This window comes from Taudactylus pleione, unplaced genomic scaffold, assembly GCF_031769625.1.
Source record: "Taudactylus pleione unplaced genomic scaffold, aTauple2 ptg000579l, whole genome shotgun sequence".
Taxonomy (NCBI): Eukaryota; Metazoa; Chordata; class Amphibia; order Anura; family Myobatrachidae; genus Taudactylus; species Taudactylus pleione.
Genome location: NW_028284981.1, coordinates 2,906,367 through 2,929,314, shown reverse-complemented (window position 1 = coordinate 2,929,314; position 22,948 = coordinate 2,906,367). Strand labels below are relative to the sequence as shown.

General features: G+C 47.3%; 1 protein-coding gene across 5 annotated transcripts in view; it reads left to right on the top strand.

The window, feature by feature from the left end:
• Positions 1 to 20,498, top strand: part of AK1 (adenylate kinase 1) — an 83,413-nt gene extending 62,915 nt beyond the window's left edge. For 4 of the 5 annotated variants that reach the window (XM_088453372.1, XM_088453374.1, XM_088453376.1 and 1 more), the window contains 6 exons: positions 3,077 to 3,116; positions 8,354 to 8,389; positions 10,246 to 10,409; positions 11,889 to 12,005; positions 18,235 to 18,426; positions 20,077 to 20,498. In XM_088453372.1, coding sequence (XP_088309498.1) covers positions 3,077 to 3,116; positions 8,354 to 8,389; positions 10,246 to 10,409; positions 11,889 to 12,005; positions 18,235 to 18,426; positions 20,077 to 20,145 — 618 coding nt within the window. In that variant the 3' untranslated portion in view covers positions 20,146 to 20,498. Of the gene's footprint in view, positions 1 to 3,076; positions 3,117 to 6,033; positions 6,284 to 8,353; positions 8,390 to 10,245; positions 10,410 to 11,888; positions 12,006 to 18,234; positions 18,427 to 20,076 lie in introns of those variants that run through there. The other variant, XM_088453373.1, reaches the window with a different exon arrangement.
• Positions 20,499 to 22,948: the final 2,450 nt, after the last annotated feature.

Genomic DNA, 22,948 nt, shown 5'->3' with positions numbered 1-22,948 from the left:
TTATTATTGATTGTGTGCATGGCGTAGCCCCTGTACGTACATCTGACAGGTGGGTCCATGATAATGTGACTGACTGCATGCATGTATGTGTTCTGTTTCTGCAGTGGCTGTGGGGGTGTCTCTCTCTGCGTTCTACAGAGATGTCATTGTTTCAGTGGAGTAAAGGTTTCATCATTTTCATCCAGCCCTTGAATTTGCTGGGTGGGAGCCAGTGTTAGATAAGAGAACTTCCATAAATAGTTATATAGCACAATGTACAATAGTATGTTTGCAAAGTGGCTTATAGACATGAGCTTAAGTGAGTCACTGTGTTTATACTGTATGCTTTCCTTTTATCAGAGCGTGGGACCCACTCATATACTGATGTGTGGGGCCCCTGCACTTAGCTGCTATTGAACAGTGTCATTCAATTGTACAGTAGGTGTCCCTGTAGCATGGTGCTTGTGACACGTAAAGTGAATGTGGGAACAGAACGCCATAGATTAGGTGAGACAAGTTCCAAGCTCATAGCTGCTATGTTCCGCTATTTATCAGGGTCAGGATATTTTATTTCTGCAACAACCGTCCTGGACTAAGGGCCCAATTCAGGGTTGGTCGCAGCACCGGTATTTGCGCAGTTGAGTGTTGTTTTGCTGCTGCACATGTGCGAAAAGTCCTGAAAACACTTACTGCGTATTGGGAACCTAAGTGCGCGATGGCGTATGCATATGCGTACGACGTTGCTGTTATTCGAGACTGGTTCTGCGATCCATGGGCGTTTCTGGGAGGAGGCTGGGAGGTGACCATAAGTGAGCGTAAAAAGAGGAGGTGGCAGGGGCGTGTTATGGGAGTGTCATGGGCGTCACATGGGCATGTTATGGGAGTGTTATGGGAGGGGCATGGGATGGGAGTCACATGGTCGTGTTATGGGAGTGGCATGGGAGTCACATGGGCATGTTATGGGAGTGGCATGGGAGTCACATGGGCGTGTTATGGGAGTGTTTCTGCATGCGGATACGTCATCTTTTGCAGCACCGCAACCACAGAGGCCATGTTTTGAGAGTGTTAAAAGGGAGGCTGTGACCCAGGCTCAAGGAACCGATGGCACGTTGATGGTGGAGTTATCATATCCACCGGCGCTGTTGAGCATTGCTCAGAATTGCAAAGCGGGTGTCGCAGGATTAGCTCAGTCTGGCGAATGGAATTACACAAGAGAAATGCCCAAGCTGATATTTACATATTTTTGCACTTGTGAATCCATGAGAAATCGCAGCCGCACATGAACTGCGTGCACCTCCGAACTAGGCCCTAAGTATGGTAATCAGCGTATTATTTTAGTATGAATTTCTTAACACCAGCTTATTTAAGGATTTCCACCTTCATGCGGCCTTAATTATCTGGCCTACTGCAACTTTTACTACATAGTTTGCTTTTCCTTTTTGGCTTCCTTCTGTGCTTTTCAGCCATGCATCTGTAGCATCAGGTAGAGCTGGGGGTTTGTGTGTTTGGGGCTTTTTTGCCCCTGCCAGATGTGGCACGCCAATACATGCAGGTAACCTAAAGGTAAAACTAAACATTTTGATTCAGCCCAGTTATCGGGTTGAAGTTGGAAATGCAGAATATTATCATACTGTGAAATGTATCAGCTGGAACTAATTAATTACAATATTGCGGAGCTCATGTACTAGATAAGCGGTGTGGTATTTCATACAAGCACACGTTCATTTGTTGTTACAAAGGTTAATTAAAAATAAAATCATCAGGGGACTGGAGACTGATGAAAGTGTCTCCACGGGCGTTTAAATTCTAGCACTTAGCACTGGGGAGGACATAATATCTATCTCCCAGCATACTGACTACACTACACAGGCAATTCACTGTCCATCTATCAATTCGCGCTGTACAGGTCGCAGCTGATATGTGGTTATCCGTGGTTAGGCAGTGATTCCCAAACTCGGTCCTCAAAGGACACTAACAGTCCTGGTTTTAGTGATATCCATGCTTAAGCATAGATGGTTAAATCAAAATAACTAGGGTACTAATTAAGTCACCTGTGCTCAACTATGGCTATCCTTAAAACCTGGACTGTTAGTGTGCCTTGAGGACCGTGGTTGGGAACTCCTGCCGTAAGGGGAAAACCGGTAATGCATTCCATTACGGATCGCAGTTGCTAAACTATGGTGATGCCTTCCAAAGCTTAGCCAAGTATGGGGACGGCCACTGCTGCCTTCTCATATCCATATGGCGACGTGCAAACATCGGTTCCATCGACGCGCATCAAGCGGCATGTAAGCTAAGTCTGACCAGCCGCAAAACACTGCAGCTCTCCTGACACGTAGACCGCTCTCACGCTGAGTAGGAGAACGCAATGTCTAATTTATGCACGCCCATGAAACGGCATTTAAATGGTCAGACACGCCTGCATTTGTCTAACCACCCCCCCTGTTACCACCCCTAAACGCTCACTACCCGTCACATTTTGCGAGTGGTTCCTATGTACGAGAGTAATCGCAAAGCAACCGCTGAGCGTGCGCGGCATGGATTTCGCCCATGTGCAATAGCAAATAATCGCCCCATCTGTGAAAATATCGGCTTTGCGAAAATCTCTGAATCAGACCCAAGATTTCGAAAATGTTTATTTATAATCAAAAGGGGGTGTTTTTTTAGACATCTTATTAAAATCTCTACACAGGTCCATTTTGGCTATAAAACATATCAAATAATATTGCAAATAGTAACTCAGTAGTGAGTGGTCTGAATGACATGTTGAAAGGTAAATCTATTATCTAATGTGTAGCGTGTGCATGTGGACGGATGGATGCATGGATGCTCCTAACTCAGAATCAGCCCCATTGAAGACAGCGGAGTGATCTACGATGACTTGTCAAACGCAAGTAAAACAAAAACCTGTCAGACGCATTTATATTTGAAATGCGGTTTTACTGGCATTTATTTTAAAACGCCAATCAAACCGTAGAGTGTATCTGTCCCAAGTGTACGGCAAGCCAGACCTAAATGTTAGGATCACCGCACAGAAGAAAGATGTAGCAAGAAAATATCCTGAATAACCTGTTTTATTTTATTTTTCTCTTTCCAGACAGAGGTCACCTACAGCCCAAATCCTACAGAGATGGCAGGTAAGGCCGCCGCGCTCACCCACGCGTCCTGTTTCTGACTGTCTGTCTGGGCCATTGTGGATTTATCAATGCTACTTTTTTCCAATGACACCACAATTTGTCCTCCAACCAGTGTAAATGGGAAGAGGAGTAACGTTGTCTTCCAAGGTGAAGTTTCTCACGTGATTGGCAACATAATTTTTAAAATAAAAATTATTTATAATTATTATTAACCTTTATTTATATGGCGACACAAGGGTTACGCAGCGCCTTACTAAGTAAACAAACAAATGAGCACGCCAGCGCCGGAGTTATAGACTCTGGGCACTAGTGTGCACCCATAGTCTATAGAGTATGCGCAGGTCAATGGGAAAATGGCGCTGCGGCCATTTTCCAGTCGTTTTTACAGTGCCAGGCCCCCGCGCCGACGTGGGACTCCGGAGAGGTAAGTAATACTATGGGTGCAGGGTGTGCGGTTCGGGGCCACACTGGACCCAGGGACCCGTGTGCCCCGCACACCCTGCACCCATTATAGATACGCCACTGATTAGCGATCATAACACTTACATAAGCAGCAGGGCGGCAGCAACCAAATGTGAAGTGCCATTGTGGGAGTTAGGAGTTGATTATAGTATGAGTAAGGGAACGGGAAGCACAAGGGAAGAGGGCCCTGCTCGTGAGAGCTTACATTCTAAAGGGGAGGGGCATAAAGACAGGTGACACAGATGGGCTAGGCAGTGAGGAAGAAGCAAGTAGCAGCGTGTTAGGATGAGAGCTGGAAGGCTTTGGTGAGGAAGTGGGTCTTGGGAGCCCGTTTAAAGATTAGTAGAGAGGTGGAGAGTCTGATGGATAGAGGGAGAGAGTTCCAGAGGTAGGGAGCAGCACGGGCAAAAACGGGAGTGGGAGAAAGTAATAAGTTGGCTAGAGAGGCGACATGTATTTATGGAGGGAAGTGGCCAGGCAGGTGTGTGATGGGAGATAAGGTCAGAGGTGTAAATGGGGGAGGATAGGGTGAGGGCTTTGTAAGTGAATGTGATAAGTTTGATTTGAGTTCTGAAGGGGATGGGGGAGCCAGTGTAGGGCTTTCAGATTGTAGGAGAGGGGAGGCAGATGTAGTACGTTTGGTGAGGAAGATGAGCCAGGCAGCAGCATTGAGGGCAGAGTGGAGAGGCCCCTACATTTATGCCACACTGTAGGGCCCCACCTTATGCCACACTGTAGGGCCCCACCTTATGCCACACTGTTGGGCCTCGACTTTATGCCACACTGTAGGGCTCCCACCTTATGCCACACTGTAGGGCTCCCACTTTATGCCACACTGTAGGGCACCACCTTATGCCACACTGTTGGGCCTCGACTTTATGCCACACTGTAGGGCTCTCACCTTATGCCACACTGTTGGGCCCTTACCTTATGCCACACTGTAGTGCCCCCACATTATGCCACACTGTAGGGCCCCCTACTGCTGATCTCCAAGTGTCAGAGGAACATGTGATAGGCTCCTCCAATCAGAGCTCAGCACATGCTCCTCTGACCCCTTTGCAGAGTCCCATGGGATTTATTACCCACTAGTGCAGTGCTGACTGCAATGTGCCCCATGTCCTCTGTGTGTAGCTCATGGCTGGGTCAGCCGCGATAAGCTCAACTGGGACAGGGACTGATGTGAATGGCCAAACATTCTCTGTAAAGCGCTGCTTAATATGTGTGTGCAACTGTGCGCTATATAAATAATTGCTAATAAATAAAACAATTGTCCTCTACATCCCCACATAGAACAAGTGAGCCATAACTTTTAATATCACCTTCCAACAATAATATTTGTCTAAATAAAAAAGTGTAAATCACGGTGGTATAACAGTATTGTCAAATAGAAATGGGGGGATTCATTTGTTTGCGCCGGCGGCTCTGCCTAATGGGCCCCCGACGGAGCAATACAATTGTTGCTTTGTGAAGGCTTAATAGCCGCCGCCGGCATTTCTGCTCACACCCTCCTGAGGCGGCGAGCAGAAATGTGTGATCAGTCCTAGGGATTCACAACCATCCATGTTTTTCCTTAGATGGTAGTGTTTTCACCATTCAATGGCGGCTTTCCGATGGTAGCCACTATAATATAATTTATAAAGGGAAAACACCGATTATAATACCTTAGTACAGTAAAATAAAGCTGGCCACAAGATGGCTGCCACCACTGTGAGTTTGACCATTCATTCAGTTGAGTTAGTTTAGTGTGAACACTTAGCAGAGGCCGATAAATATGGCTATTGTCCTGAATAACCCTCTTCTCCACCCTACATTATAAAGCAGGGAAATGTGGTCATCCTACAGTACATACACTACACAGAGCAGAGTCTGGTTGCTGTTCTCTGAGGTCAGGAAGAATGTCGGAGGCACTATTTATAGATGTGTAACCATACGGTTCTGCAACATGTTACTTAAAATACAGTTGTAGCAAATCTGTATGTGTCAATCTGGGAAACTGTTACTGTGGGGGAAATGTATCAGGCCTCCTAAAGAGCATAGACATTGCCCATAGCAACCAACCAGCTGCCAGCTAGCATTCATCAAGTACATTCTATAAAATGATAGGTAGAAGCTGATTGGTTGCTATGGGCAACTTCTCCACTTTATCTCTCTCTAAAGTTTGGTACATCTCCCCCCATAGTGAGGTCATCAGTGAAATATATGTATTAGGGAGCATATATGTAAAGGGCCTGCAATAAATGGAGACTGCTGTATAATAACTGCGTGTGCAGCGTGACTATGGGCTCAGTGTGATAACAGCCTCAGTGACTGGTGACAGTGTCACGGCTTGTTATCATTGTTTACCGTTGCTCTCGGTAACTGTTCACAGGGCTGCATGTAAGTGTTGGCAGTTGTTTCCTGGACAACAGGCTGGGTGCCACTGACCACACGGGCCGGCCCTAGGGAGGAGGAGAGTGGTTGCCTAAACAGCAGTCGTCTAACATTTCAACTTTCTCCCAGAACTTATGAGACCAAAAAAAATCAGAATGACTGAGAATCTGCCATGAGAGAGCCAGATTACTAGCGTGCGTAAGAGCTGAGCTGTAGGGTGAGAGAACCACCTAACGCTGTAGAGCTGTACAGAGAGCACAGTCAGACAATGGGAGCCAATTGCTCACGTTGCGGGAGTCGGACGGCCAAAACGTCTCCTCATACACCTGGAATAGGTAACTAGTCTGCGCAGATAACTGAGTTATCTTGCTCTGTTGTCGTCTATATACTACTTTCCTGTCACCTTCATCTGAGTCTTTTACATAGGTTGTAGATTGGTTTAGTATTTTGTTTTTGGTTTGGTTCTCTAATCTGTTTCTAATGCTGGCCATACACGCTACAATTATCGAGACGATCGATCGCGATAATTGTAGCGTGTGGGGGGGCGACCGAGGGTTAAATATTGCTCGGTCGGGCATACTGGATTGTCCAGCATGCCCGTCCGATGCGATATTTCCCGTTAAACTGTCGGCCGCATCGGGCAGTGTATGCCCAGCGCAGCCGACAGACAGACATTTCCTGTGTTCCTTCCTACGGAAGGAACAGGGAAATGTCTCCTCCCCCGGGGGCGGAGCGCGGATGTCGGGCTATACACTGTGAGATTTCTCTCACAGTGTATGCCGGCGACATCTGCGGCTGGCAGCCGGCCAAATAAAATGTCTGTCGGTCTGACAGACATTTTATCTGGCAGTGTATGCCCAGCATTAGGAATGTGGTTGTGGTAGAATTGGAATATTGATAGTAATGGTGCATACACGGTACGATCAGTCAGCGATAACGATATCGCTGACTGATCGTCCTGCACCTTACCGGTGTGCTGGATGAACATTATCGTTTATCCAGCACACCACTAACCCACGAATGAAGGGCCAGCGACCAGGTTGGCCTGCATGCACGGGCGATGGTCGATATCGTTATCGTTCATACATGCCTGCGCATCGCTGGTCGTTGGGCACCAAAAAATTAATGATCTGAACGATAACTATATGTTCGATATCATTATCGTTCATATCGTGCATTTTTATCGTACCGTGTGTACGCACCATAAGTCAGATATGTTGTTCGTGTCAGGTTTTATAATGTATCGCAATCTTGTTTCTGGTTAATAAATTCGTAGCTGTCAGGGCTTCCGTATTACTGATCAGCGCGTAGGGCCTGATAGAGAGATGGACGCCGTAGCTACAGCTGTTCTGTCTTTGGGCTTGATTCAGAGATGGCCGCTAATGCGTTCGCAGCTGCGATTTCGGACGGAACGCAGCTGCGAAAATATGCTAACGGTTCAAAAGGGCACCTGTGCATAGGGACACCCAGTGCTGCCTTCTAACCTGCATATGCCATCGCTTACCAGCGTAAACATCGGTAGCATCGACGGACATCGAGCGGCCATCTTGCCCTTGCGGCTGGTCTGACTAGCTGCAGACTCGTCAGCACTACTGACACGCAGGGGGCTCATGCTGAGTATGCATTTGCAGTGGCTAATTTATGCACGCCCATGTAACGGCGTTCAAACGGCCAGGCACGCACTTCCTGTCAATCACTCTGCGATGGGTCTCCGTGGCCTGCGTGATCGCAGTGCGATCGTAATGCTGCCTTAGCGCATTGCAATGAATACGCCTGCGCGGTGGCAGACAATCGCTTGATCTGCGTGAAAATTGCATTAGCATCCGTCTCTGAATCAGACCCTCCGTACGCAGCATCTGTGCTAAAATACGCTAATGCCACAGAAATCAACGCGGGTAAATAGACGCCTTCTGCCGGCGTCTCTAAACTGCGCATTATCTGCGTGACCATTGTTCATCTGAGTGACCCTCAGTTTACTCCGTTTGACCGGGAAATCACACTGCTTAAGCCAGTGGAGCTGCATCCAAGGACGCAGTCTCTGGCTTCAGCATGCCCAAGAAAACGGGACCGACTGCCCCGTTTTCTGATACGTTGGTCGTTGCCGCCCCCAAATGCCTGCAGCCTGTCAATCATACAGCGGTTTAGGGGGCACTGCGGCTGTTGTCGCAGACACAGATCTACAGGGCATGTGCAGACAACCATCGGCGATGTACGGAGCCCTTCAAGTTTTTGTACATTAGGGTTTCCCCCTTAGGAATTTTTTTTTAAAAAGCCCCTATTTGCAGCACCGCAAAGCACTGGGGAGGGGGGCGCTATGACATCAAGGGGGGTGCGTGATCAGTGTCATCAAAGGAGAGGAGACTGCTGCAGCTCAGCATTAAATTCTTCTTCTTTTATGTCCACAGAGAAATTAAAGAACAGTAAGATCGTATTTGTTGTTGGTGAGTATAAGCAGGGCCAGAGATATAGCAGTATCATGTAACCTCCCTTCTGTATGTATCTACTGTAGGGTAATGGTTTAAGTACAGTGGTTTTAACTGTGCACCAAATACTCCTCTAATGCTGGGTACACACTGAGCGATGCCAGCTACACACTGATCGATGCCGGGTACACACTGATCGATGCCGGGTACACACTGATCGATGCCGGGTACACACTGATCGATGCCGGATACACACTGAGCGATGCCGGGTACACACTGAGCGATGCCGGGTACACACTGAGCGATGCCGGGTACACACTGAGCGATGCCAGCTACACACTGAGCGATGCCGGGTACACACTGATTGCTGCCAGATACACACTGAGCGATGCCGGGTACACACTCAGCAATGCCGGGTACACATTGAGCGATGTGTACCAGTACGTTATCTCGGCCTGACATATTGTACCTCGGGGACACATTAGAACAAGGAAATGAACGACGGAACAATCCCTCGTTTTGTCCCTCATTGCCACAACAGGGCTGCATGCGATATCGTCCGCTTGGACGTGCAGCACAGCCAACCGTACTATACCACATGCGACTGCGGGAGCGCGCATATTGGCTGTACACACTGAGCGATGCGGCCAATATGTTGTTCCAATTTGGCGGCAAACGACATACCGTGCCGACATCGTCTCAGTATGTACCCAGCTTTATAAGTGCCCTTAATGTCTGTAAATGCATAATAAACAATCCTTTATATTTATAAAAAAAAAAAAAAATCACATAATATGGATGAAGAAGACAGTGATATCCAAACAGCATAAACTTTGGGTCAGGGGTGCCCAGACTTTTGTGACATGTAGTTTTGGCACACCCACACCCGGTATGCATTAGATAATCCGTTGGCCGGGATAGCGATGCTTACTTTACCGGCGCCAGAATACCGACGTCGGTCAGAATCCAGGCGCTGGCATCCCGACCGCCGGGATGCCGGAGGTAAGTAACGGGGTTGGGGGTAGGGTTAGGGGTTAGGCACTAGGGGGAGTGTTAGGCGCTAAGGGGGGAGGGGAAGGTTATGTTTAGGGTGCTGGGAGGGGGAGGTTAGGTTTAGGCACTAGGGGGGGAGGGGAAGGTTATGTTTAGGGTGCTGGGAGGGGGAGGTTATGTTTAGGCACTAGGGGGGGGGGTTAGGTTTAGGCACTAGGGGGGAGGTTAGGTTCAGGCACCAGGGAGGGAGGGTTAGGGTAGGGAAAGGGGGGCGTCAGCATACCGATCAACAAGTCTCGGTATGTTAACCCTACCGATACCAATTCCCCACCCCCTACATGAAATGCTGCGCATGTATATCCTCTAATCACGGCAGAGGCACGTGGGCACTGCAGCTTCAGGGACAGATTCTGAGTTGCACGTAAAGTGGCCACCGGTCTAGACGGCCGCTACAGCCAGATTTGTATCTGTATACCCGTGGCTTTGTGCGTATACGCGTCCCGCCTATCTGCAGCCGTCATCGTTAGTATCAGCACTTACACCTACCCCAAGCATGGTGCACAAGAGATCCGTCTGAAACAGGCGACCCGTCGTCATCAGCACACGACTCGGAATAGGACGCTACATGCCAACGACACTCCCATGACACATTTCTTTATATTATCAGACCTTTTGGGGTTTTTTTTTTAGTGCCCCCAGTACTACATGTCTCTGCTGAGCTGTCTCATTATATCCCAGTAGAACAGTACAAGTAATCACTGCCTGATGATATAAAGACATGTCTGACTGCAATGCTTGTAGCACTCCCTGGCCCTGCTGGACGAGTATCAGCTCACATACACTGAATAGATGTAAGAGTTTTCCATTTCTGACCCTTATAGGTGGACCAGGCTCCGGCAAGGGGACTCAATGCGAGAGGATCGTAGAAAAATATGGCTACACCCATCTGTCCACCGGGGACCTACTGAGGGCAGAGGTGTCCGGAGGATCTGAGCGAGGAAAGACCCTGTCTGCCATCATGGAGAGAGGGGAGTTAGTGCCTTTGGTAAGTTCAGCATGAGAATTGATGATGCCCCACTGAGCTATCTAGTGAAAGGAATTATGATTAGAGGGCGTATAACACTTTTTCTTTAAAACAAATTGCACTCATGAAATAACTACTGTAGCTCAAAGTTACAGTAGTCTATGTGCTTATTTTCCTCTAGGTGGCGCTGTTATACTGGTCTTTAAAGGGCCTTTTACATATTTTATCTTTGCTCCCTCTGTGGCATTGGATAATGTGCAACAGTTGTATCTTTTATTGCTCATCAGTAAAACTTTCAGGACCTGGGACCCAAATTTTCAGGAATAAAGGTGGAAAAAATTCTGTACATAGGATGTCATAAAAGTGGAGATATACTGTGCAAAAAAATGTAACGTAGCAAACAGATTTTTTTTTAGCATCATCCTTTATAAAGTGCTGACATATTTCTCAGTAACACTGGTAAAATGTCGTGTGACGGAAGGTAAAGATGGTCCTGCCCAAGTGAGCTTACAATCTATATGGTGTGGGGAACAATTGACATAACTAAATCAAACAGTTGTCTGACAAATATTTTTGGGTAAATAAAAATAACTTGTGTCATATGTCTGGCCTGAACCGCACGCAAGTCCAAAAGTGGACGCATCTTGCGAATAAACAGTGAGTCCATTTGTTATAATAATTATGGCTTCTGTAAGGGGTATATTATATATTCTGTTTATGCTGGGAGAATTAAAGGAATTGTACAAAGCGCACGTAATGTACACCAGTGGCGTCATTAAGGAGTTGCGGGCCGCATCGGGAGGCACCAATCGAGGAGGTGACTCCAAAATAGCAGAGCTACACCCCCTCGGATGGTGTCACCGAACAGCTCTGCGGCGGTGATGAATGCGTCACCCACACTGTGCTGGGAGAGTCTAGAGGATTTACCAGCAGCTCCTGGAGGGTGTGACAAAGATGGTGGCGTGACCTCACAATGGAAATTCCTCCAACCCGTCCTGATAATAATTGTTTTGGTATAGTCCATAATAGTGAGCCTCAAAAGGGGTGGAGCTTTCATTTAAAGGGGCAGAGTTTCATCCAGAAGTGGCTCTGGAGAGGATCTGAGCGGGGTTTGGATAGTTTAGGTGGACAGGGTTTGGGTAGTTTGGTGGGCAGGGTTTGGATAGTTTGGTTGGCAGGGTTTGGGTAGTTTGGTTGGCAGGGTTTGGGTAGTTTGGTGGGCAGGGTTTGGATAGTTTGGTTGGCAGGGTTTGGGTAGTTTGGTTGGCAGGGTTTGGGTAGTTTGGTGGGCAGGGTTTGGATAGTTTGGTGGACAGGGTTTGGGTAGTTTGGTGGGCAGGGTTTGGGTAGTTTGGTGGGCAGGGTTTGGATAGTTCGGTGGTAGGGGTTTGGGTTGATTGTTTCGTAGTTACTATATAAACCATTGTGTATTTTATGCACCAAGTAAATACAGTCAGTACAATGATAATGAAACACATTGTCTTGTCTCTCCTTCCCTAGGACACAGTCCTGGACATGTTGAGAGACGCTATGATTGCCAAGGCTGATACCTCTAAAGGATACCTGATAGATGGATACCCTCGTGAGGTCAAACAGGGAGAAGAGTTTGAGAAAAAGGTGAGGAAGCTGCTGACTGATTACGCTCTTCCTTGTAGGTGTTATATCCACATTATCATTAGAAATCTGCCACTGTCATTATCATATATTCAAATTACATTGCTTTCTGACCAACTGTGCACGTTTTTGTTATCTTTCGTCACCTACTATATGTCCGTATGTCCTGAGCTTTGAAGCGGTTGGAGACAGAACAATCCGTGCTAATAAAATCAACATCCATCACCCACAGCAGCACAGAATATTTCAAAGGATGGGTGTGCTGATTTTGAGGAGGCAGTGACCTGTACATTTGTGTGATGTATTAGTGAGGACCTGGGCACTGTCATGATGTGAGGAAGGGAATGGAGGCAGCAGGAAGCCACAGACTTAGTTACATAGTGGAAGGAAGAGGGTCCTCAAGCAGCACAGAGTATATCAGGAGATGAGTGATGTGTTAGTGAGGACAGGGCTGTATGTGACAGGGGCAGTGTCATGATATGAGGAGGGGAATGGAGGCAGCAGGAAGCCACAGACTGAGAGTTTATAATGGGAAGAGCAGGGTCCTCAGCAGCACAGAGTATATCAGGAGATGAGTGATATGTCAGTGAGGACAGGGATCTATGTGACAGGGGCAGTGACATGATGTGAGGAGAGGAATGGAGGCAGCAGGAAGCCACAGACTGAGAGTTTATAATGGGAAGAGCAGGGTCCTCAGCAGCACAGAGTATATCAGGAGATGAGTGATGTGTCAGTGAGGACAGGGCTGTATGTGACAGGGGCAGTGACATGATGTGAGGAGGGGAATGGAGGCAGCAGGAAGCCACAGACTGAGAGTTTATAATGGGAAGAGCAGGGTCCTCAGCAGCACAGAGTATATCAGGAGATGAGTGATGTGTCAGTGAGGACAGGGATGTATGTGACAGGGGCAGTGACATGATGTGAGGAGAGGAATGGAGGCAGCAGGAAGCCATAGACTGAGTGTTATATAGTGGAAGGAGTAGGGTCCTTAGCAGCACTAAGTATATCAGGAGATGAATGATGTGTTAGTGAGGACAGGGATCTATGTGACAGGGGCAGTGACATGATGTGAGGAGGGGAATGGAGGCAGCAGGAAGCCACAGACTTAGAGGGGTATTCATTATGAAACGTTAACTTCACTGTCGAAGTTAACGTTTCATATCGGAGTTTTTTCCTGCGTTAAAGTATGGTGCGCGCTCCCGCTTATCCCCGTATTCAATATAAAATTAACGAAAATGGGAAACTCCGAAGTTGGATTTGCGTAAAGTTACGAATTTTTCCTTAAAATAATTGTAAGACCCCCCCTAAAGTTGTAAAAACATGGGGGAACACTATGGGTACCCCCGTTTTAGCCTTTAATTGAAAGTCGGGGATTTAAATAGCCGCAGCAGGTGTTTTTTTCCCAACATTGAAGAAGTGATACAGAAGAGCACTTAGGTTATTTTTTTCGTTTTTTTAAGTGATCCCATCAAATTTGGGGTACATGAAAATGGGTACTAGCATATTTTGGTGTCCCTAAAATAATTTTTAAAAAATTCTGCATTTGTGCACCTGCCGCTATAATTCTATTCTAGAATACACCTGCCGCATACTTGCAGAATAGCCCTGAACCTATTTCCCTATTGTTTAACAATTTTTTCCCATTTTTTTCTTGCACCCCAATTTTTAAATTCATTTTTTGGGGTGTCCCTATTTTTTTTAAAAACTTTTTTTGACACAGTTCTTTTTTAAATGCCAATCTCAGGGGTGCAGGCTATTTTTTTTAAGCCTGCACCCCTAAACCCCAATTCTGCACTTTTTTTCGACACCTAATCAATGGTGAAAAGTTTTCCCTGTTTTCTAGCAAAGACTTTTCAAAACTGCGATAAGTCTTTGAAATTGAATACGGTGTAAAACTAAAACAAGTGATATTAACGCAAAAACGTTAAAAAGTGCGATATTAACGCAAAAAACGATGTTATCGCACCCATATTGAATACCCTGTTAGAGCTACATAGTGGAAGGAAGAGGGTCCCCAAGCAGCACAGAGTATATCAGGAGATGAGTGATGTGTTAGTGAGGACAGGGCTGTATTTGACAGGGGCAGTGATATGATGTGAGGAGGGGAATGGAGGCAGCAGGAGGCCACAGACTGAGAGTTTATAATGGGTAGAGCCGGGTCCTCAGCAGCACAGAGTATATCAGAAGATGAGTGATATGTCAGTGAGGACAGGGATCTATGTGACAGGGGCAGTGACATGATGTGAGAAGGGGAATGGAGGCAGCAGGAAGCCACAGACTGAGAGTTTATAATGGGAAGAGCAGGGTCCTCAGCAGCACAGAGTATATCAGGAAATGAGTGATATGTCAGTGAGGACAGGGATCTATGTGACAGGGGCAGTGACATGATGTGAGAAGGGGAATGGAGGCAGCAGGAAGCCACAGACTGAGAGTTATATAGTAGAAGGAGCAGGGTCCTTAGCAGCACAGAGTATATAAGGAGATGAGTGATATGTTAGTGAGGACAAGGGCAGTGGCATGATGTGAGGCAGCAAGACGCAACAGACTATGATCGCATTGCATGATGCAATCACAGCGTCCGAATGTATAAAATTGGACCCGCAGGTACAGGGGCTCCGATAGGAGCCTGTCCCTGCGATGTGCTGGGAGTTAAGTGACCGCAGTAGCGGTCTCTTCACTCCTGTGCCTGGGATCCTGTTTATACACGGTCTACTGACCACACATGTGCAGTGTTCATTGCCAGGTGATGTTCATATGGAACCGTAACAGATATCAGAGATATTTTACTGCGATCCCCCCATAATACATTCAGGGGATACTAAATATTTGCCAGTATCCCCGAAAACAGGTGTTAATAAATAGACCCCTGAGAGTCACATAGTGGAAGGAGCAGGGTCCTCCAGCAGCACAGATTAGTGCTGTAATGCAGGAAGTCTGTTGTGTCTAACATACCATTATACAGCATGAAGCTAAGGGCCTGATTCAGCACGGAACGCAAGTCTGCATACGCACGCACCCAGCCGCTGCGAAAATACGCTAATGATCCCAATCGCAATGACGCCGCAGCACAAGAACCAGCACTACATAATGCCGCCCACTTCCGCATCCGCAATACCTCGCTAGACAGCGAAAACATCGGTAACATCGAGAACCATCGAAACCATTAGCATAATAATGGTTGACCTAACCTCGTTCAGGATTTGTGCTGCTCCCTGTGTGCATCTAGAGCTCCGGCTGCGTCTTCCGTCGCAGGAGCTTAATTATGCACGCCCCTGTAACGGCGTCCAATCGCACTGGCACGCCTGCATTTCACTAACCACCTCCCGTCACCACCCCCAAACGGTCACTTCCTGTCAATGTGTGCTGAGACTGCGTGCTCCCTGCGATCACTACCCGAACGCAGCGGCCGGTTTGCGCATGCACACTGTGATGCATGCGCAGTGTGAAATAATCGACCGGGTACATGCAAAATCGCGGCTACGTTCCTTGCTGAATCAGGCCCCAAGTTCCTACATCCAGCTTCTTAATGTTATTGCTATAGTAAATGAGTATCCACAAACAGGTCAGTTTCTGTGGGGATGCAGTCAGGAAGCCGATAGTCGCAATGCCGACCGCCGGCTTCCAGACTGTCAAATCCCGAGAAGGTACTAATGACAGGCGTCGAAATCGCCACACCTGTCATTAGACCTACGCTGGGAGCCCGACGCCCGGCATACCGAGAGTAATTTCTACAGAGCCGCTGTCTGCCTATTACTTACTGTACTTTCTCCTTAGCATCTGACAGTGTGACCAGAATATACAGTATGCATGGTCACGTAGGAATCCTTGTGCTTGTATGGCGTGGGAGAAAGACAAGTGACGGAAGAGAGATCCGGGGGCAGATGACACCCTTGTAGCTGGCGTCTGCTGCTCTCACACTTAGAAAATCTAGAAAACAAGATTTTATAGTCTTTATTATCATCTATATCATGGATTTGTCTTCATACTCTCCCCATAAATCACCTACAGTAGAATAAAGCTAAATATATAGCACCCCAATTATACTGATGTGAAACAGCTTGAAACATTCTGCAGCTGTAAACACCTCCGTGATATATTATTTATATTGGCCGTGCAGATGAGTGCAGGCTATTGTTCTCTGTTATCAGCTATGTCAGACTCTCAGAGGCTATCTATGGCCTCCTTTGAGAGACAGGAAATGATGTACGTATGGTTCAATTTTATTCTGTATGCGAAGTTAACGTCTTCCTTTAATCCATGCTGAAATAATTCAGTCCAGGCTCCACAATTATTAACGCGTCTCCCCCTGTTGTCATTGTATATTTACATAATCCCATTCATAATTTGGAATTGGAGGTGTAGGGGGATATCTAGGAAATAAACTCACAGACCCCCCCCCCCCTTCCCCCAGTAAAAAAAAGTTGCTAAAGACTTGCTCCTATTTGTAAATAAATTGCAGAAGCCTTAGGCCCATATTCAATTTGGAGCGAAAAGTCTGTCGTCATTTTCGCCGATTTCATTTATCCCCTGTATTCAATTTCTCTGACATTTCGCTGGTGCGAAAAGTTTGCGCATTGTAACCAGCGGAAAAGTATCTGCAATGGATACCCGGCGGAAAAAAGTGCAGAATCAGGGTTTTGGGGTGCAATATTGCGGCAACCCCCCCCTAAACCCTTTTTACACCCCCCTTGACACTAAGGCCCTCATTCAGACCCACTCGCGAGCGGCTGTCCGCTCGCAAGTGGGTCGATGGTCTGCACTGCGCATGCGCACGACGGAGGGAGCTCCGTCGTGCGCATGCGCGAGACGCGACGAGCGAAGGACTTTCCTTCGCTCGGAGTGTCTCATCAAAGGGGGTGTGCTGTCGATGTTGACTGACAGCACGCCCCCTTTGGTGGGCGTGCCGGGGGCGTGCCTGCCAGACGGAGGCGTTCCCAAGGGAACGCCTACCGTCTGAAGCCGGCCCCACTGACATCACTAGTGATGTCAGTGGGAGTGATTTTGGCTCTGATAGAGCCAAAATCACTCCTGGCCTTGCGGTTGAAAAACTCAACCGCAGGCTTTTGCACGCAGTTTCGATGGTCGCGATGGTCAAGACCATCGCGACCATCAACCTGCACGCTCATATATGCTGTGGGTGGTGACCCACAGCTATACGAGCGTCCAGGAGGACGCTCCATATTAATGGAGGTGGGCCCTGATTCAGAGCGAGCGCTCTGGTCAGAGCGTCCGGCTCTGAATCAGGGCCTAACTGCATAAAAAAACGCAAAGAAACCCACTAAAGACACCCCAAAAGAGCACTTTGAAAAAAATGGTCAATAAAAAATCAAAGTGGGGGTACAAAAGCAAAAAGTAGCTTTTGGGGGTTCTGGAAGTATGTGGGAGGTGTATTTTTGATTGCAGGCACTTGCTGAAGGTGCGTTTTTGGCGCTATTTTCCCACAAAAAAAATTGCTAAATACTATTCTTCACCACTGTCACCAAAGACACTAAATAGGAACCTATTGACACCATTCAAAGACCCCAAATATCTTCAGCATGGCTAATCGGGGGTACCCATAGTGATGTCAGAGCATCTTTTTTTGGGGGGGGGGGGTCTCAGGCTGATTTCCCCAAAACTGGCAGAACTTTTCGCTGATTGCGATTTCGTTGGCTCCCCTTTTTTCACATTGGCAGTTGGATACGGGGAGACACGGGGACGCGCGCGATACTTTTTCGGAGGCAAAACCTCCAAAGACGGTGAAAAGGACTTTTCGCTCCAAATTGAATACGGCCCTTAGTTACACACATTTGCAGATACACGATAAGCTACAAACCACTTCCCAGCTTCTCCGAGGATCAGATGCTCCCAACCCTAAACTGTGAGAATATCCAGATATATAAATTCACGTCTTTTTATATTGAGATGAATTTTACAGGGAGTTATTATTATCTTTATTTATATGACGCTACAAAGTTTCCGCAGCACAATACAAGGGGCAGACATAAAACCATAACAGAATTACACAGCATAAGAACATTACACAACAGGTAACCACAGCATACGTACAGAGCATTACTATAACATCAGACGGGAGGAGAGTAACAAGGCAACCAAATTCCATACATGACAATTACAAATAGGCAGAATGTAAATGAAGGGACGTGATTACTCCAAAGTATCAAAAAGCGGCACTATAAGGACCCTTATTACATCCCCATCACTGTAATAATAACCCTGCCTGTCATTGTAGATTGCTGCTCCATCCCTGCTGCTGTACATTGACGCCGGCTCTGACACGATGGTGAAACGGTTACTGAAACGTGGTGAAACCAGTGGCCGGGCTGATGACAATGAAGCCACCATTAAGAAGAGGCTGGAGACTTACTATAAAGCCACAGAACCCGTCATTGCCCTGTATGAGAAGAGAGGCATCGTGCGAAAGGTATAGACAATCTGTGATCGTGAACCCCCAGCCGGCTACGGTACACATGTCCATAGCATAGGTTTATAATATAAGGACATACTGTTCTGAGAAATATACTGGTGTTATTGTTATTTTATGTGATTATATATCCATAGTCCTATACTTACCTCGCCGTAGTGCTGCTTTGCAGTGCTGCAGACCAGCAGAAATCACTGGGAAAATGGAGGCGGCCATTTTCCCAGTGACCTAGTACTTCTGTCCCCTGGAAAGCGGTGCGGGTGCCATTTTCCTGGAGACCTGCACATGAGCAGTAGATTCTGGCACTAAGCCAAAATCTGCAGTGCATTGCGGGACAGCCCGAGAGAGGTGGGGGCCCCGCACTGCGTCTGCACGCTGGCCCCCTCCTCTCATAAAACGCCCCTGAGCACCAACATAGTGTAGAGTGTTGTACACTGCCCCAGAGGATCTTATGGTGTAAATTCTCCACCCAGTAAACTCTCACCCACTTGGGTCAATTTCATCAATAAACAAATAACATCCGATTATGTTCTTGGTCATATTGTATGAAAGGCTATACCGCATTGGTGTAGTGTTCGTCCACTTAGGCTCCGTCTGTAGTTATAATATGGCCATATTAGATGACATGAGAACGCATGGTGTACCACGTCATAGACGCATTGCTGTGTGACGCATAGTTCCGCCTGATTCTGGGTTGGACACTGCAGTTGCCCATGTTTGCGTCTTTTTTTTCTGCAGCTTTATGCAAATACGGCTACAAGTCCTTCCCATGGTGTACGTCCGTGCGTCAGCATGTGCAAGTACTGATACTGCTACTGTCAGAGTCTTTAGACATTGTCCCCCTTTGCAGCGCTGCTGAGGGGGACAAATGCCCTCCTGTGCGGCCGCCGGCTCCCCCTGTGCGGCATGTTTTGGAGGGGGCGACTTTGATCACGTGCGGTTTAATCCTAACTGTGCCTCTATGGGTACAAACTATGGGAAAAATGTGCTGTGCAGTTTCTAATACCTCTTTTCCACCAAAAACCTGGGTCTGACCTGGGTTTTCAGACATGGTTCCAACCCAGGTCAGACACTGTTTACACTGCACCATCGATCTGGGTTATCTCAGGTCAGCCCTGCTCACACTGAACCTGGGTCTACCCTGTTAAACTTGTGACGTCATAAAAAGTGGGAGGTGACTGCTCCACAACCACCAATCAGCTCATTTTAGGCATGACCCAGGTCTGATAACCCAGATTGCGCTGTTTACACTGCACCGTTACCCAGGTCCATCCTGGGTCCGACCCTGGTAGCTACCTGGGATGGATTGCCAGGTCATTTGACCCGGGTTATTTTTCAGGGACCCTTTTACACTGAGCTGCGACCCGGGTAGACCCAACAATAACCCAGGTTTTTGCTCTGGTGTAAAAGGGGTATTAGTGACTTACAGATGCATTTGCAGTAGCAAAAAAATCACTCGACTCCCTAAACATATATATTTATGAATTTATTCCACATTACAGGGCGTTTATTTCTCAGTACAACTGTACAGCGCTTTAGGCTAAGAAACACCAGTATGGGACTGTGAGGGGTGTTGTACAGGATAGCAGTTTTGTTATTGTGACAGGTGTCAGAAAGATATATTCATATAATGTTTTATCTTTCCAACAGATCAACGCAGAGGGATCAGTAGATGATGTCTTCAAACAAGTCAGCCAAGCCCTGGACGGCCTTAAATAAACAGCAACCATGGAAAAAAAAAAATTGCCTTATTTTTCTCTATAAACAGCAGTGTCTGGCCGTATGCTCTGACCCACAGAAATATTACAATACGTGTTTGAAAACAAAAAATAACAAACACGTTCGGCCAGCCTAATTTATTATTATTCCGTCCGCCTATCACTGGTTTCACGCGTCACACCGTCCCTTCCAGAGACTTGAAAGAATTTGCCCTTCTTCCCGTAGGAAGGTGCGATCCGTAACCCCGTCCCGCTCCCCTCTCTCTCTGTCTGTCCCCAGAATGTTGATATCCTTGCTCTCTTCCTGTTTTCTTGAACAGTAAACAACTTCAAGGAAATATTTCAGGTCCCTAGCGTTCGGCTCCTGTGTTTTTCTTCACCAGTCGTTCCACTCTCTCCCCGTCCTGAGACATTCCTTTCCAAAGCTGCAAAATGTTGTTTGAAAACATGCGTCACCTCAGGAGCCAAGCGTGGCCGTTTATTATTCCTGCGGCCTTGGCCGCGGTGACAGGATAATAAGATTCTGGCTCAAGGGTTACGCTGAAGTTAGCGATTGGGCTCTTTCCGCTGGGAAGACTCCTGTCTCCTTGGAGAAAGCTGTAGGGTCACCTCTGACCTTGATATGGAGGGACAGACCGGTGGATAGGAAGAACAGTAGACCGGATAGCACATTGTCCTTTGGGAGGTGTCTAATATGAAATGGTACATTTGTCACATATCTTTTCAGCAGAGTGATCCTTAGTAAGTATCGCATAACTTGAATGGAATGTTAGAACAGGAAAAGGTACTTAACCTCTTCTCAGCCGGGGGGGTGTAAGGTGTTGCTCGTGCCCTATGTTCCTGAATTAAACTCAGATTAATTTATGAAGATCTTACTAAGTATTTAGCTTAATCTCTCAAGAGTTTCAAACCCAACACATCCTGTAATCAGTCTTTCTCCTTCATAGCTATCCGCCTGCAATGGAGTAACCTGTGATTTTCTATACTTTCCTTGTAATTTATTACACTTCATTGCTTTACAGACCAGGGGAAAAGAATAATTACAGCACGATTATTTATTTTTAAACAATATATTCTTGCTCATTTTTCTATGCAACCATGCATTGTAAAGTAAGTGGGGAAGCGAATTTTAAAACGCACTTTTGAACCGAAACCTTAGAATCTCGACAGAAAAATATCTGCAAACGTGTCACAGTTCTACAGGTCACCAAAGTGTTAATGTGTTATAAGGTTAATGCAGTAAGATACACTCTGAGCCAGAGGTTTACAAACTCTGGGCCTGATTCAGACCCAGTCGCAAGCGCTGAGCGCTCGCAACCGGGTCGATGGTGGCCCACAGCCATTGCGCACGACGGACCCGGGCCCGTCGTGCACATGCGCGAGACCCGGCTAGCGACGTGCAATCCGTCGCTCCTGGTCTCGCACCAAAGGGGGCGAGCTGTCGATGTTGAGTGATAGCTCGCCCCCTTTGGTGGGCGGGCCGGGGGCTGGCTGCCCAAACGGAGGCGTTCCCATGAGAATGCCTGCCGTTTGGGGGCGGCCCCACTGACATCACAAGTGATGTCAGTGGAGAGCTTCCGGCTTGCGAAGAACGAGACCCTACCACAAGGGTCTTGTCGCAAGCCTGATGGTCTTGACCATCGCGACCATCATCATGGCCGCTCGCTATAGCTGTGGGTGATTCAGAGCGAGCGCTCTGTCAGAGCAAGCGGCTCTGAATCAGGCCCTCTGCCATTACAGTCCAGGATTTAAGGATATTCATGCTTGAGCACAGGTGAATTAATTAGTACCTTGGTCAGTTTGATTTAATGATCTGGACTCAGACACGGATATCCTGTAAACCTGGGCTGTATTGGCGGAGTTTGGTAAACTCTTCTCTATGCAATATTACTGTGGAAATACTGTAATGAGAGCTGTTCTTTAAAAGTAGAGTAAGGTTCAGATGTTGCTTATTCAAGTAATAAAATTTATAGCAAGTCCGAGAATAACCCCATGAGTCCCAAAATTACATCATAATAAATGATTCATGATCTTGTTTTTAAAAGACATCTATTGACTCTCAATTGAAATGGGATGTAGTTAATTGACCAGCAGAAGCAATGCCGCTGGTCTAAATCCCGACTGGCCTTGCCCGACAAGTCACTTAAGATAGGCGTCGAAATGCAGACGCCTATCTTAACCCCGACGCCAAAGGACCGACCCCCGCCATTCTGAACGTCCGCTGACAGGTAAGTGTGACACTTAGGGTCTCATTCAGTCCCGCTCGTAAGCGCTTGAGCACTCGCAAGCGGGTCGATGTTGGGCCCTGCGCACGTGCAGCGGCCGCACTGCGCATGTGCAAGCCCTGGAGCGAGAGATAATTTCTCTCCGGGGCTCATTACCATCGACAGCTCGCCCCGTTTTGTAGGCATGGTGGGGGGGTGGCTGGGCAAACGGAGGCGTTCCTTAAGGAACACCTGACCGTTTGTGGGTGGCCCCACTGACATCACCAGTGATGTCAGTAGGGAGCTTCCTGCTCGATCAGAGCAATAAGCTCCCTGGGGCTTGCGGTAAATGAGACCCTACCGCAAGGGTCTCGTCTAAATTCGCACCAAGCAGTATAGCGCTGACAGTGGGCGTCTCAGTCCTGGCAAGTTCAGACGCAGGGATGTGCACCCACCAGGGAAGGGCTTTCAAGCGGCATTAGCATAATGAATGCAGGGATGGCCACGCCTGCGTCCGAATCAGGAATCAGGTTGTACGTTATTTTTGCTTTTTTTTTTTGAAAGACCGTTGTTTTTGTTTTTAAAATCAATTTTTTTTTT